The 13,050-nt window shown below is 41.9% G+C and overlaps 1 protein-coding gene across 1 annotated transcript in view; it reads right to left on the bottom strand.

Annotated features, from left to right (window-relative positions):
• Positions 1-9,448: 9,448 nt before the first annotated feature.
• The window catches only part of odad2 (outer dynein arm docking complex subunit 2), a 43,105-nt gene continuing 39,503 nt past the window's right edge, over positions 9,449-13,050 (bottom strand). Inside the window, exon 20 of the mRNA XM_037456092.2 lies at positions 9,449-9,614. Coding sequence (XP_037311989.1) covers positions 9,498-9,614 — 117 coding nt within the window. The 3' untranslated portion in view covers positions 9,449-9,497. The remainder of the gene's footprint in view (positions 9,615-13,050) is intronic.

Here is a 13,050-nt window from a genome sequence, read left to right as displayed (position 1 = left end):
GTTTTCGTGGTCAGTTACAAGGCATTAAAGATTTATTTAAATGATTTAAATAACTTTAACCAAAGTTCCAATTGAGTCTTGTGCATCTTGGTTGACGATTTGTGTTACGCTGTAATCATGCAGAACCTGCCTTAGCTAATGTAGCGCTGCAAAATTAGCCAAAAAAAGTCCTCAATACAAAAACCTTCCTACGTGCAGTGAAATGAGCTTTTGGGGCCGTTTGGGGTCCCACTTGGTTATCCAGCCTCACTGCCCAGCTCTTTAATCTGGTCTATTTGACCAAAAAAATAAACATCAGACCTCAGTCAAGTCTTCTTACCACATTTGCAGGAATTTTGACTTTGCTTTCAGAGGAAAGAAAGGTGCTTTGTTGAAGCAACATTTTTTCAGTTCCTGCACTGCGCATGAAGACTGTGTTGAACTGATACCCTCTGTCTGCTCCAGGCACATTGGAGTTTTAGTAAAGAATGTATCATCTTCCTTTCACTGTAACATCTCAACACCTTAATGGAACCATTTCAAAGTTGGTGTGCTTACTGCATTTTGTTTTTGAACCCCTTTAAAGTTACTCTTTGTACAGCTGCCCATTTTTTTTATCGCACAACATCTGCTTCTTTGGGCTGCCTGCAGCCGAAATCCATATCCAGGCTTTTGCAGGCAAGGATAATTACTCTATCTGATTCAAACCAAACGCAATCCAAGCTGTTTTTAGTAACAATAAGAATGAAGAGAAAACAAGAAGATTCTTACTGTATATAGCCATGCCACTGGTTACTCCCGATGCACCCTCTCATTGACTTCCATTATAAGAGCTGTCACATTTTGGGCTCATGAGTCATAGCTTCTGAGGTCCTCAGCTCTGTGTTCCCTTGGGGTTTATCCAAGGTAGTGATTCAAAGTACGTGACTAAGCAGCAAGAGCCATATGAAGGGCTATGATCCGTGTAATCATTGTTTATTTGTGCTTATTTTCATTTAACGGGGGAAGTAGACTTTCACTAACGGCTTGTGCAAACAAGCCGTTTGCACAAGCTTTGAATGACCCAGCCATGCAATAATTTTAATTAAGGTCAGGGAGGGTTTATTTGCTTAGGTTATACACAATGTATAAGTTTTCCGACTGGCCCGAAGTGAACCTCTGTTACCTCTCGTGACCTTGTACCTATTATACAAACCTTGGGTGAGAACATCTCTGGGGATGAGAAAATATGGACTTTTCTCTGACTTTTCTCGTTTTTGCTATTAAACCTTCTCCACGGCCTCTTTTGGCTCACTGTATCGGCTGTACGAAACAGTACGTTTCAGGCTCCTAGTTGTTGACCATTGTGGAGGTGCAGAACAGATCCAACGGGTAGGTGCAGGACATCATCAAGATGTGTTGCTTTGTAAGGGGTCAGAGGCAGGAGCTCTGCATGCGTTCCACCGTGCGCCTGCTCTGTTTCATCTCAAGCTGGAGTGTCACGGATTTCACCAGTGTCTACTTTCTTTGTCCTCTGATTTTTGTTGCTCAACTGGTTAGTTTGGTTTGACCAATAATGGGTTTTGAAGCCTAACACCAAACACCAATATTTTGAGTGTGTTGAGTTGCAGACAGCTGAGACAGTTTGCAGGTATGGACGATTTTTGTGCTGAAGTGATACAGGAGCTTAAAATAATTCACTCTCGTAATGGTTGAATAATATATTCTTTTCTTACAACGGCAACAGAAATACTTCTGGAATATGTCATGCATTTAAATGCATAAAATGGTGGGACTGGCATCATAGGAAATCATTTCAAAATGAATGAACACTGATTTATGGTTAAAAGAATATTGTACAAATTGTACACATCAGAATCAGTTTACTCAACATAAAGAACCTACAATTCTGTCTATAGTCTTAAGCTCTGGAGGAGATTAGCCAAGTCTGAGAGTGTAACCATGATGATGTAATAGTGATGTCATCAGGGTTATCACAGGCTGTTGTTGGGAATACTAAAAACTGGGAGTGTGTAGCTTGAAAACATACATTTTACCGGTTAAAACAGCCCAGTCTTTTAACCGTGCGACCCAGCGAGTTCATACATTAAATGGTTTTAAAGGCCTGCTGATGAACTACTCTTGGTAAACAGCTAACATGCCAGTTAACTTCGATCTCTCTGGCACTAACTCACAGCAGCTTTCTAAACTGACCAGGCCTGAAAGTCATCATTGTTGTTTCTTTCTTTTTAATCTGTCACTGCTATTTCCCAATCTTTAATAAGTAATATTATCCCTATAATAAAAGCACATATTTCCAAAAAATTTATATAGTGATTTATATTGACACGTGATGCTCTGTAAGTCAACATGTGGAGCTTTGTTTTCATACAATGCCAGGAAGAAAAACCTCAGTTTATTATGACCCTACCATGTCTCCTCCATCAAGGTGGTTTTATTTATGGGCCCTACGTCAATGTATTTTTGATAATGCAACTCTATTCTTGCATCTCTGTACATGTTTTATGAAGCCTACATGCCATCCCGTATTGTATTCTTTTATATTGCATCTACTGGAGTTCATTTCCATGAAGATTTCGTGTGGCCTGCCAAAGGGGCCGTTGCAGTTAAGTTTTATTTTGTTGCACTCATAACATTTGTTTACTTGAATTTCCAATTTAACTCTCTCATCCCTTCTACAGAAAACACACCACTTACTGAGCAAATCAAATAATATAATAAATAAAATATTGTAGTTAGAAGGCAGCAGAAGATCAGCAGCCTCCAATGGGACACTTGTGTCTCTTTTATGAGAACCGTGAATCTTTAGCTGAAAATCAGACATTTATTATACATCATGGATACAGCAGGCAATGTTTTTGCCATGGCATACTTCATCATTCAATGTGTATTACAGGATCTGGCTATGAAAAGTAGCAATTATGTGAATTCAGCGTGAGCTCAATGTCAACACCTTCGGCCATTACAATCTAAATTATTTTCTAAAACCCCAGTCAGCCTCCATAATCTGCCCCTCATTTAAGATGATGTTTTCACTCCAGACTTGGACTTAATTTCGGCGTGTAAACCAAGTTGGAATTACATAGTGTAGCGCACAGACTACTTTTAAAGCCACAGACATATTTGTCCAATAGTTTGCCAGCTTTGGTGGAAAATGTGACTGAGGAGAAAATGTGCAGGTTGTTTAGAATGACCCAATTACTTTTTTTAGAGGGTTTTAAACATTTGGGCCACTAACCAGCCAGTTGAAACGTGTGTTGTCTGTCCATGACTACAGAAAGTAATCAAGAGTCAAACCAAATGCCATTAGAAGTCACTGCAATTGCTCCTTGAAATTACAGTGGGGCATAATTGCAACTTGGAACACCCATTACTCTTCTAACCTTTATATCCTCTGTTGTCCCCCTAAATATGGCTTTCCAAGAATACACAAATGGCTACTACATAGGCACATTCTACTTCAGAAGGAGGACGTACCAGTTCAGAATCCAGCGGGAATGAATGTGATGGATACAGCTGTCAGAGAACATGCCTTTCTTTGTTAACCGAACCCTCTGATTTTCTTGCACTCGTGATCCAAGTTGTATTAGGTCAGACAAAGTGTGCTTCTTGTGCGCCAAAGCCTTGCCAGAAGTACTCACTCATGTTAAAATAACACAGAGCCACATTTGATTCTTTGTCATTTATAATGCCAGGGTGAAAACTTCAGTGAAACGTTTTAGTTATTTTTAATGTGTCATCGCCTCTATGATTCTGCTCGTGGTATCATTGACTGTTGAGTGTCCAGGTATTTTCTTTTTTTGTGAGTAGACTGTTGCAAAGTTCTGAAGCATTTGGGCAAACTGACAGAAAGCAGTGAGCTAGACTGGAACAGGGTGTTATTTAATCATCACGCGGTGGGAAAGGACATTTATTAATGTCAGAGTTAAAGCAGGACTTTGGAAACTTTGGAGTTAAGGATGGGAATGCTACAAAAAAAGATACAACACACCACCAAAGCAGAAAATTCCATTATGAACATTTGCCCAAACGACCGCTTTTAAAGGCCAAAATATAACTAATCATTTTGTGAAGAAACTCAAGCCGGCAGCGGTTACCACAGTTTCGTACATTGTACTCGTGCCTCAAAGCAGGCAATAAGCTGCAGATAGGATGCTCTTGATTTCCTTGCTGATGATTTGTTGATTTGGTGCTATTCCTCTCAGTTTCAAGTCTCCCCCTTAGGTCCAGAGTTGTGATAGCTTGATGAAAAGACTGTGATGAAAACACTGGGATAATATCATTTTTGGTGGGGTGCCATAGAGAGCTCTCAGGTCGTTTCATGTTCCAGCGAGGGAAACCTGGCTGTGCTTATGCTTCACAGCTGTGCAGCTGGGAGCGTGCGCCAACTCATCACTGTCTGCTGTGTGAGGAACTTTGTGTTTTTGAGAATTCCTACCAGACAATATCCGCTGTCTGCAGATGAGTAAAGCTGCCTGTTGGCTGTCAGTGTCTTCTTCTCCTTTCCAGTTACTTCAACATAAAAAAGGCCACAGGTTGTATAAAACCTTCTGTGAACACAAAGCTGAAAATAGCTGTGAACATCATCACATGTGATGTGAATGAATATATGAATGAGAGAGACAGAAAATTGGCATATTCAAAAAATATTGCAAACACGTAAGAATAAAAAAAGATACATTATGTTTTTAGGCCAATCAGTATGATTCCATCAACCTAGAGTCATACCTTTCAAGTTTAATCAAATCAGTAGTCTAAGATTTCACAATTTCCTAAATTTCAAGGTCTGGTGTAGAAAAAAAAGCTATGATCTGTTAATCTGGTTGACAAGCGCATCCTAACCCCCCAGCTCCACTGAACAAACGGACGGACTAGAGCGGACGGACATCAGACCCAATGAGCAAAGACGGTTTCATCAGAGATGCTTAGATGTTGAGTGCTGTAAGTTCACAATGTTGAATCTAACAGATGTCCCAGACGGAGTTTCCTTCAATCTGCTCAGCCGCATTCAGGGCGGGTTGGATAAGAAAAATAGTTTATTTTAGATCTTTCTGCTAATCAAGGCTCACAGTCATTCCGGCCGTGTCCGGCATAAAGAGCCACAGCAAAGGTTACCTCGGCGCTACTGAGAAATACATGTTTCTAAAAGATTGGGGACATAGTGTCCACTTGAATGGCCAGCTGGCAATATAGCAGTAGCTGGTGAGCTAACTGCTTATACACTAGCTTTCCTGACCAGATGTCACAGTGATACTCCAAGGTTTTTCTTCGCAGATTGGGAAAAGAAATTTCATTAGTTTAAGTAAAAAATATGATTTTTGTGGACGTGAAACACTGACAATGAAAAGTATAATTAAAAGTATGTTATTTTTGAATGCATATGTCCATATTCATAATTTTGAAACCTCTTTGGACTCTAGTAGCCTTGAAATCTGACTCAGACCTTGTGGTATTCGCCTGCATATTTCTCTGTTTATTTATTGTCATAACAGCTTGTTATTAACATTTAATGGAAGAGGATGTCAGAATTCATTAGTGCAGAAAAATCCTATTTGAAAAAAAAGGTTTAAAAACCCCTGACAAATGCACAGGGGATTCACAAAACAGCACTTTCACCTTCTGAGGAACGATATATTGGAAGGTCTAATTTAGTGATTGAGAACAGAAACTGTGTTCACCCCCTCGTCCGCTGTGTGTTTTGATGGAGCTCTGAGAGGCCGTTGTGTCCGTGCATGTTTTTAATGGCAACATCGCAAGCTGCTGCTGCCGCTGTGCAAAAGTTTGATTTTATATTAAAAATGGTCCTTAGACACTGAAGGGGACGGAAAGCGACTTCCAATATTTGGAAAGAACTTTTACTGAGTTTTTCATTAGTTTCTTTTATAAGATATTAGCGTAGGATGCCCGAGGAGATGTGGGATCTATTAAAACCTTCAAAAGAGCTGCTACATTTCTAAACAGTTTAGCTAGTACCACAATACAGCTTATTTTCTTAAGGGGGACCTGACAATATACATGTATAATCTGGCCACCCAAAATGTTAGCTGGCAAGTTTTAGAAGTTTCATAAAAGGATAATTAATCAATCTTGTGTAATGTTTAATTACCTGAATGTGTTTGTATCCATCCTACTGACCTACGGGAAACCTCTGCTGGTGTCTGGACAGGGTAAAGGTCAGGCCAATGGTTTGACATACCAGCCAAGATACAGGTGTGCGTCAGATGCCAGGCCCCACACTTTTCCTCATAACAGGAGCAACAACATCAGGTATGTCCCTCCACTATTTCCATCCCATCTTTTGAGCAATGAGAAGCGTCCGATCCTAAATGGTGACCAGACAGGCCAGGATGGGACATAATTGGTGCCTGTGCCAAGCGTAGTGCCACAACCTCTAATTCTTTGTGAATTATGTCCCTGTGTCAAACGGCCGGCCAAAATAAGTGTCAGTTTCTGTTCTTTAGAGGGTTTGTGGCTCACCTAACACATTCAAATGTGGCTTTATGACCAATGGACCGGAGGCCTAGTCTCCTGAAACTCACTCGCTATTTCCTTTTAAGCGTCTACCATGTGCTCTACAAGGTTCAACATCAGGTTCAGAGAGGGGATTTAAGCACTGTCTCTCATGTTATAAATACGGTAAAACAGGCTTCAGCAAGTTTTAGAGACATTTTAGAACCCAACTGTGCCGAGATATTCACAAAGGTTTCATGTTTACATTATCTTTACAAAATCAGGTCTGAACTAACACTCACTTCACCCACACTCCACTGTTTGCTAAATAGTCTCTACCAATTCACCTACCGAAACTTTACATAAGCATAGCCGGCCAATTGGGACGGGCCAACCCATTAAGTGTGGTGCAAACAGCCCTTAACAAGGGGTGATGCATTCACAAACCTTATCTCTAGCTTGAATAGCCGTCTTCGGTTGTAGGCCTCAGAGAACATGCTGTGCTTTCAATGTTCAAAAGCTGGTCTGTTTGCCAACTGACACAACAACAACTGCCTGCTGTCACACAAAACTGTCTAATCTGGGCTGTCCTCTCCAAGCCCAGCTACTGAGAGGTACAGGTAGAGACAGCTGGTGCAGACCATAATGCAACAGAAGAAGGGGTCAGGGCTGTAATGCTGGTGCAAGGAAAGAAGGCTAGAACCCTAGTCCAACGCAGATTGTTCCAATGCCTCCTTTTTGCAGTGTTCATGCCACCGTTAAGGTGCATGCAACAGCCATGACTTGACATTAAGGGTTTCGGATGGTTTCAGGCAACAGACAGGCTTTTGGTTGAATCTTGTATGGCGGTTCTTCCTGGAGGGTAAGCGCCCGTGGATGTCTGCCTTCTCACCATAATGGGAACATTTACCTCTGGAGCCCTCCTCTCTGAAGGAATTGTCAATCAAGACAGCTTTGCTGCTTGCAATGGAACCTAGCTAGAGTATGTGAACTAACCACACTGTTGTTCCATTCGAGTTGCTTGCTGCTTCACATCAAATCCCATATAAGGAGTATCAAGGGTTATACAACTGGAGTTTTTTTGTCTTCCGTGATACGTAGTTGCATTTCCTGGTGAACACAGAGCCTCCATCAGAGGCAATGAACATCTGTTCATGTGCTTCAGGGATGGTGTAGCCATTAAATCCAGATTCAAGCAGCCAACATGGAAGTTAGAACAGATCCCTCCCACTTTGGTAAACCTTGGCATGGCAGCAAGAGCAAATAGCTAACAACCCTCACAACTCAGAGGACCACCGACACGAGTAATGAACAAGGTCACAAAATCAAAGTTTTCTTATGGTTTCTCAAGGGACACAAACTAGCAATCTCCTTGACAAAGGTCTTTGTGTGTGTTGACCCTTCCATCACCCCTCAAGTCTCTGTGTGTGGACTATCTCACACTTTATACTACTTCAGTTGCATTGAGCGGGTAAAAAGGGCAGGTTTGTGTTTACATTAGAGTTAGTTGGAGGCCTAGTGCGTTGCATACAAACAAGCTGTGTTATTTGACGCATTTGAGGGACAACAGGTTAAACTTAAATAGTTTGAGTCTTTGTTTGTTTTTTTAAATGCTCAACGGTTTCAGAATCAAATCTGAGCATGTCAAAGAGGTTATGCAGCGTTGTGCATGGAATTAAAGAGCCATAAATCATTGTGAGTATGTTTGCTCTGAGTGGTTTGGAGTCAGTGGCTTCCTTCAGCTTTGAGTTTGGTTGTTTTGCAGGAAGTTGCTTCTTCAGAGTAATAAGCTCCTTCAACTAGTACCCTCCTTCAGCGCTCCTTCACTGACCCTAGCTCACAGCTGGTAGTGTTTTAACTTCAAAGAGTGATGAAGATTTCTGAACCAAATTTTTAATGTTTTGCTAATTTTCTATTTTAGCACGTGGCTGATATAAATGATGAGAGTCCGGTGGGATTTGTGGTGGCCTCTGCGGTTGAGTGCTGAGCATCTAAGCTAACTAGGACCAGGACAGTGGGATCAGAGAGACGGAGGGGCTGACAGACATGTGAGGAGGCAACAGTGGTGGAGGCCAATAGTCTTTTAGCAAAACCTGCTGCGTAGTGGCCTGTTTGTAATAAACAGCCATAAAAGACGAAAGAATCAGACAATATTGGATCAGCTGCAAGGAGGTGCACACGCACACCATTACCATAGTCAAAAAGATTTAGTTTTATTGTTGGTGCTCACTGTGCTTTGGCGAATAGGTTATCACAACTAGCAAAAACATTTTTGCTTTTACTGACAAAAATAATGAGCTTGTTTCAGGACAGAGGATGTTGCATGTGTACAGACTGTAAAGCCCTCTGAGGCAAATTTGTAATTTGGGATTTTGGGCTATACAAAATAAAATGAATTGAATTTTAAAAGTTTTTTTTAACTATTTATAATAAATACTAAGAAAAGCAGCGAATTATGTGAATAATTTAAGTAGTAATGTAAGTAATGTGGGATAATCCTACTTGAACTATTGTATTATTATTATTTGTACTATTATTAGGACTGTTGAATATGTAACAGCTAATGTATTCATGTCTTATATTGTGTTATTCATACAACATATATTAGGCCTACTTATAAGTTACGTTGGTGCTTCATAACCAACAGAGGGCTACTTTCTTAGTCAAAAGGTCTCATTCCAAGCACACAAGTGTCCAGACTATAAAGGAAGATGTTGAGCAACTTAAGCAGATGTGGATTTTGTTTAGATATTGCGGCCTTGTGTGTATTAATAGTATTTGGCGTGAGATCAAACATGAAGAAGCAGCATTTATTTTCATCATCGCAGTCAGAGAGCAAGAAGAAGGTTCCCTAAAATGTTTTTCCCACTCACGATGAGGTAGTTGATGCAAACTCGAGATATAAGTGGTATGGTAGGACGGAAGCAGCGACTCAAATATATACAGACTCATCAAGATTAAAGATTTTATTGAAACTCAGAACTTATTCAAACCACTTATTTTTTATATTCAACTTGACGGATTTATTTTTAAACATGTTTAAACACAAATTCTGTCCGACAAAAGGGTCAATAAAATAATTTGGCCTTCCTGTTCTCCTGGGCCAGCAGCCGGATGTTGCGCACGCAGCCAGCTGCAGCTTCCAGGAGCATCTCATTGTCAGACCCCATGTGGTGGATGAGGAGCTGTCGGAGCACAGAGGTCAAAGGTTAGAGTTTGCAGCAGGAACAGATTCTGTGAGAATCATATGTCTCCAACCGTGTGGTGATTCGCTCCTCATCTAACACCCAATCAGTAAGCCTGCTGCACAGGTTGCCCTGTCAGTGAGGGGAAAGCCTGAAGTTTCATGTGTCCCTGTGTGGGTGCTTGTGTGTCTCACTATACCCTTCCAAATCATGCCTCTGCAGCAAAGGGGTTGCAGCTGTGAGCACACATGCTTCTGGAAGTTCCTTCAGATGAAAGTCATGCACGGCGGTCTCGACATTAAAAACCTGAGCATGGACCGCACCACTCGACAGCTGCCCCGACGCTCAAAAGGTCACATTGTATCCGACTATTAGTGGCTTGTGTAAATGGATCTCATCACAGAGCAAGATATTTTGTGCTTTCCAGAAATATGGTTTATTTTTTGGGGTTACATAAAACAGAACATTTACGATTTTTGTTCACTCTGTGAGTTATTTATTATGCAGAAATAAGCCAAAAAGGGAACACAAAGGACATATGGAATACTACTGAGTGGCCTGGGATGTGGAAAGGTGAGCCTTTTCTGTCCATTTTATCTGCTCCGAGATTACTACATTATGTTTGTGGGCGGCTGTGGACTTGAATCAAAATAAAAGAAAATGTAAGCATAAATACTACGGTGAAATGGGTGAATCTAAATTTGTTCAATGTGTGTTTCTTGGTGAAATCACAATGGAGTGCCAGTGAGGTCTCCTAAGCCACGCTTGCAATTATTTCGGACAGTCTTGTTTACATCCATAATGAACCAACGACAACATTACATCCCTCAAATAGGCACTTAAGGTCTCCACGCTCTTAAACAGTAACTGCTGCAATGTCTGGGGCATTTTTTTAAGCCCCATACATCAGAGCCTTGTTCCTCACTGAATAAAAAGGATTTCCAAAAATATTTTTCTTTAACAAAGATCGTGCTGTAGCAGGCTTACAAGAGGTGTTTGAAAACCATCAGGATTGTTTCCCCTGGTTTCAGTGCAGCAACACCCCATCCCTGTTAATCCTGAGCAACACAGTGAACAATATCTAGATTGTCGCTGCAAAAAAAAGGGAAATGATCCAAGATCTAGGCCCCTTTAAAGCCAACAAAAGGGCCACTGATTTAGATTTAATTGAATGCAGTGGAACGATTCTAAAAGGTTTTGTTATAACTCAATTTTCTCAAATTCTCGACCTGTGTCTCTGTCTTATTCACAACCTTCCCATCCTTTCCACTGGCTGCACACATTAACATAGGAAGTGATGGGATTCATTCATACATGAAATTTCACTGAACTTGTGTAAGATTTTCAGTAGAAATGTACGTGTAGACTATGACGTTTGTTAAATTCCCCAAACTACTTGGTTAGATTTAAGTTTGGCTTAAATAGTATGGTTATAGCTTAACTTCAGTTACGTCTATAAGCTATGTTTGAGACGTAAAATGAGTGTCTTAGATAACTTAAAATAAGTCCTCAAAGGACAACAACAGCTGCCTTCTGGGAGGAAGTTCTGTGTTTGTTGACCCATCCCTTTATGGCAACCTCGTCCCTGGTTGCTTTTAAACTGAGATACCGGACTACCTCCTTTACTTCCGTCATAATTACTAGCGCCACTAGAGGCTGCCGCTACAGGGCTGGTGAAGGTCTGATGCACAAGGCCACGAACCGAGCATCCCTATGTGACGAGTTGGGAGTTGGAACGGTCAAACCTCAGACAGTTTTTGTCCCAGTCATTCGTTTTTTCATAATGCACGTTGTGTGCGAGTTGAGGCCGACATCCTTTCAAAGTGAGATTTAAACTTGGGGTGGTCAGCAAACAGCCGGAGAAGAAGAGAGAAGACATTACCAGGAGTGATAAGCACAAAGACAAACAGCAGCAGCAGGAGATGAGGTGAGCCAGCTTGTGTGTGCCTATATTTGCACATTAAAGGACTGTGAGCCCACAGTGCACGTCCAGTTTAAAGACCAGGAAAATGATATGCTTCCTCCTGGTTATAATTCCATCATTTGGTGGAAAAAAGGCACAGAGCCATTCAAGACGTCAGTTCCGCCTCAATGCGCCAGAGGCGAGAAGTCGGTAAGAAACATTTGTCCTTCATTTTAATAGGATTTTTTAAAATAGTATCCACCTCCAAAAGCAAGTTCACATACAAGGGCTCCAGAAAACATGAAGCTCACTGAACAAGTCTCTTTTGTGAAAGGAGAGGATGCCTGAGAAGTGCCAGAGGCGGCGTTTTTTGCCAGCCTCATAGTATGTTATTCAGACGACGCCAAAGCAGGTCTCCCCAAGCGCCCTGCTCGGCTAAGATAAGTGTGTCTCTCTTTGCAGCTTTCCTCTCTAGCCGGTTCTCTTTTCCTCCCAGCTGGGATCTCTAGGAACATAATACGCCACTTGTTAGATATTGCCTGACCGTGGTAACATGAACACTTGCCCCTCGTTTGAAAAAACGGAATTGTGAGTTTTTGAATTTTCTGCTTTTGCACTTAGTGGAACTCCGGTAAGTCCGGACCACAAAGAAGGGGGCTGGGTATTACGACTCTCTCCTGGAGACCCCCCCATGGTTGATGAGGGAGAGAGGGACGGGTTTGCAGTCTGAGTTCGCTGCACATATTGTTGCATTTGCACACGCATGGACCCAATCGCACACAGAGGTGTCACAGTGTTAAGTTCGCCGTATAGGAGCACGTTTTAAGTTCGGTTTAAATTCCCCCGTGCCGGGTCAGACAGCCATTACGGCTCCATAAACGCTCCTCCCCCCCCTCTAGTTCCCCTCCTTCTACTCAAGCATCCTCATGTTTTAGCCTCCGCTGTGGAGGGCAAACAGCACAAACAGAAAGCAGTGTTCAGCTCAGGCTGAGGAGAAGCTGGTGAGGGAAGTCAAGGTAAACAACATTCCCCACAGCCTCCAGCGAGCCAGAGACGTCTAAGCTGCTTTCTCTGTGTCTCCGTAGCAGAAGAGGAAAAAGGAGGGGAGGGCCGCTTTCAAATCAATGGCTTTAAGGGGAAAGTATTTGCCCTGGACTCCTCTGAGCCTGTGCGACCTGAAGAACGCAGAGGCTTAAGTCAGAAAGGCTCTGAAATATCACACGCCAAGGACCCCGAGAACAGCTCATAACGGAGCATGTGTCATCTGCTCACCACACCCACAACCTGAAGTCGGACCAACGAGAATTAGACCCTGTGATGCTCCGCTTGCCTTTTATTTCTCACCCTCACATTTGGTGTAATGTCGCGTCCTGTGCCCCCCCACAACAGTAGTTCTGGCCGTGTAACAGAGAGGGCAAAAAATAAAACATTCCTAGGCAGTACGACTATGTCCCAAAAGATTAAAGATTTACTTCTTTCCTTTCTCTATTGCATGAGCAAAAAATAAAAAACTACATACCATGACCTGGCCTG

Source organism: Pungitius pungitius, chromosome 19 (genome assembly GCF_949316345.1).
Source record: "Pungitius pungitius chromosome 19, fPunPun2.1, whole genome shotgun sequence".
Classification (NCBI taxonomy): domain Eukaryota; kingdom Metazoa; phylum Chordata; class Actinopteri; order Perciformes; family Gasterosteidae; genus Pungitius; species Pungitius pungitius.
Note: the sequence above shows the minus strand (reverse complement) of the source record. Positions and strands in the feature narration are given on the sequence as shown.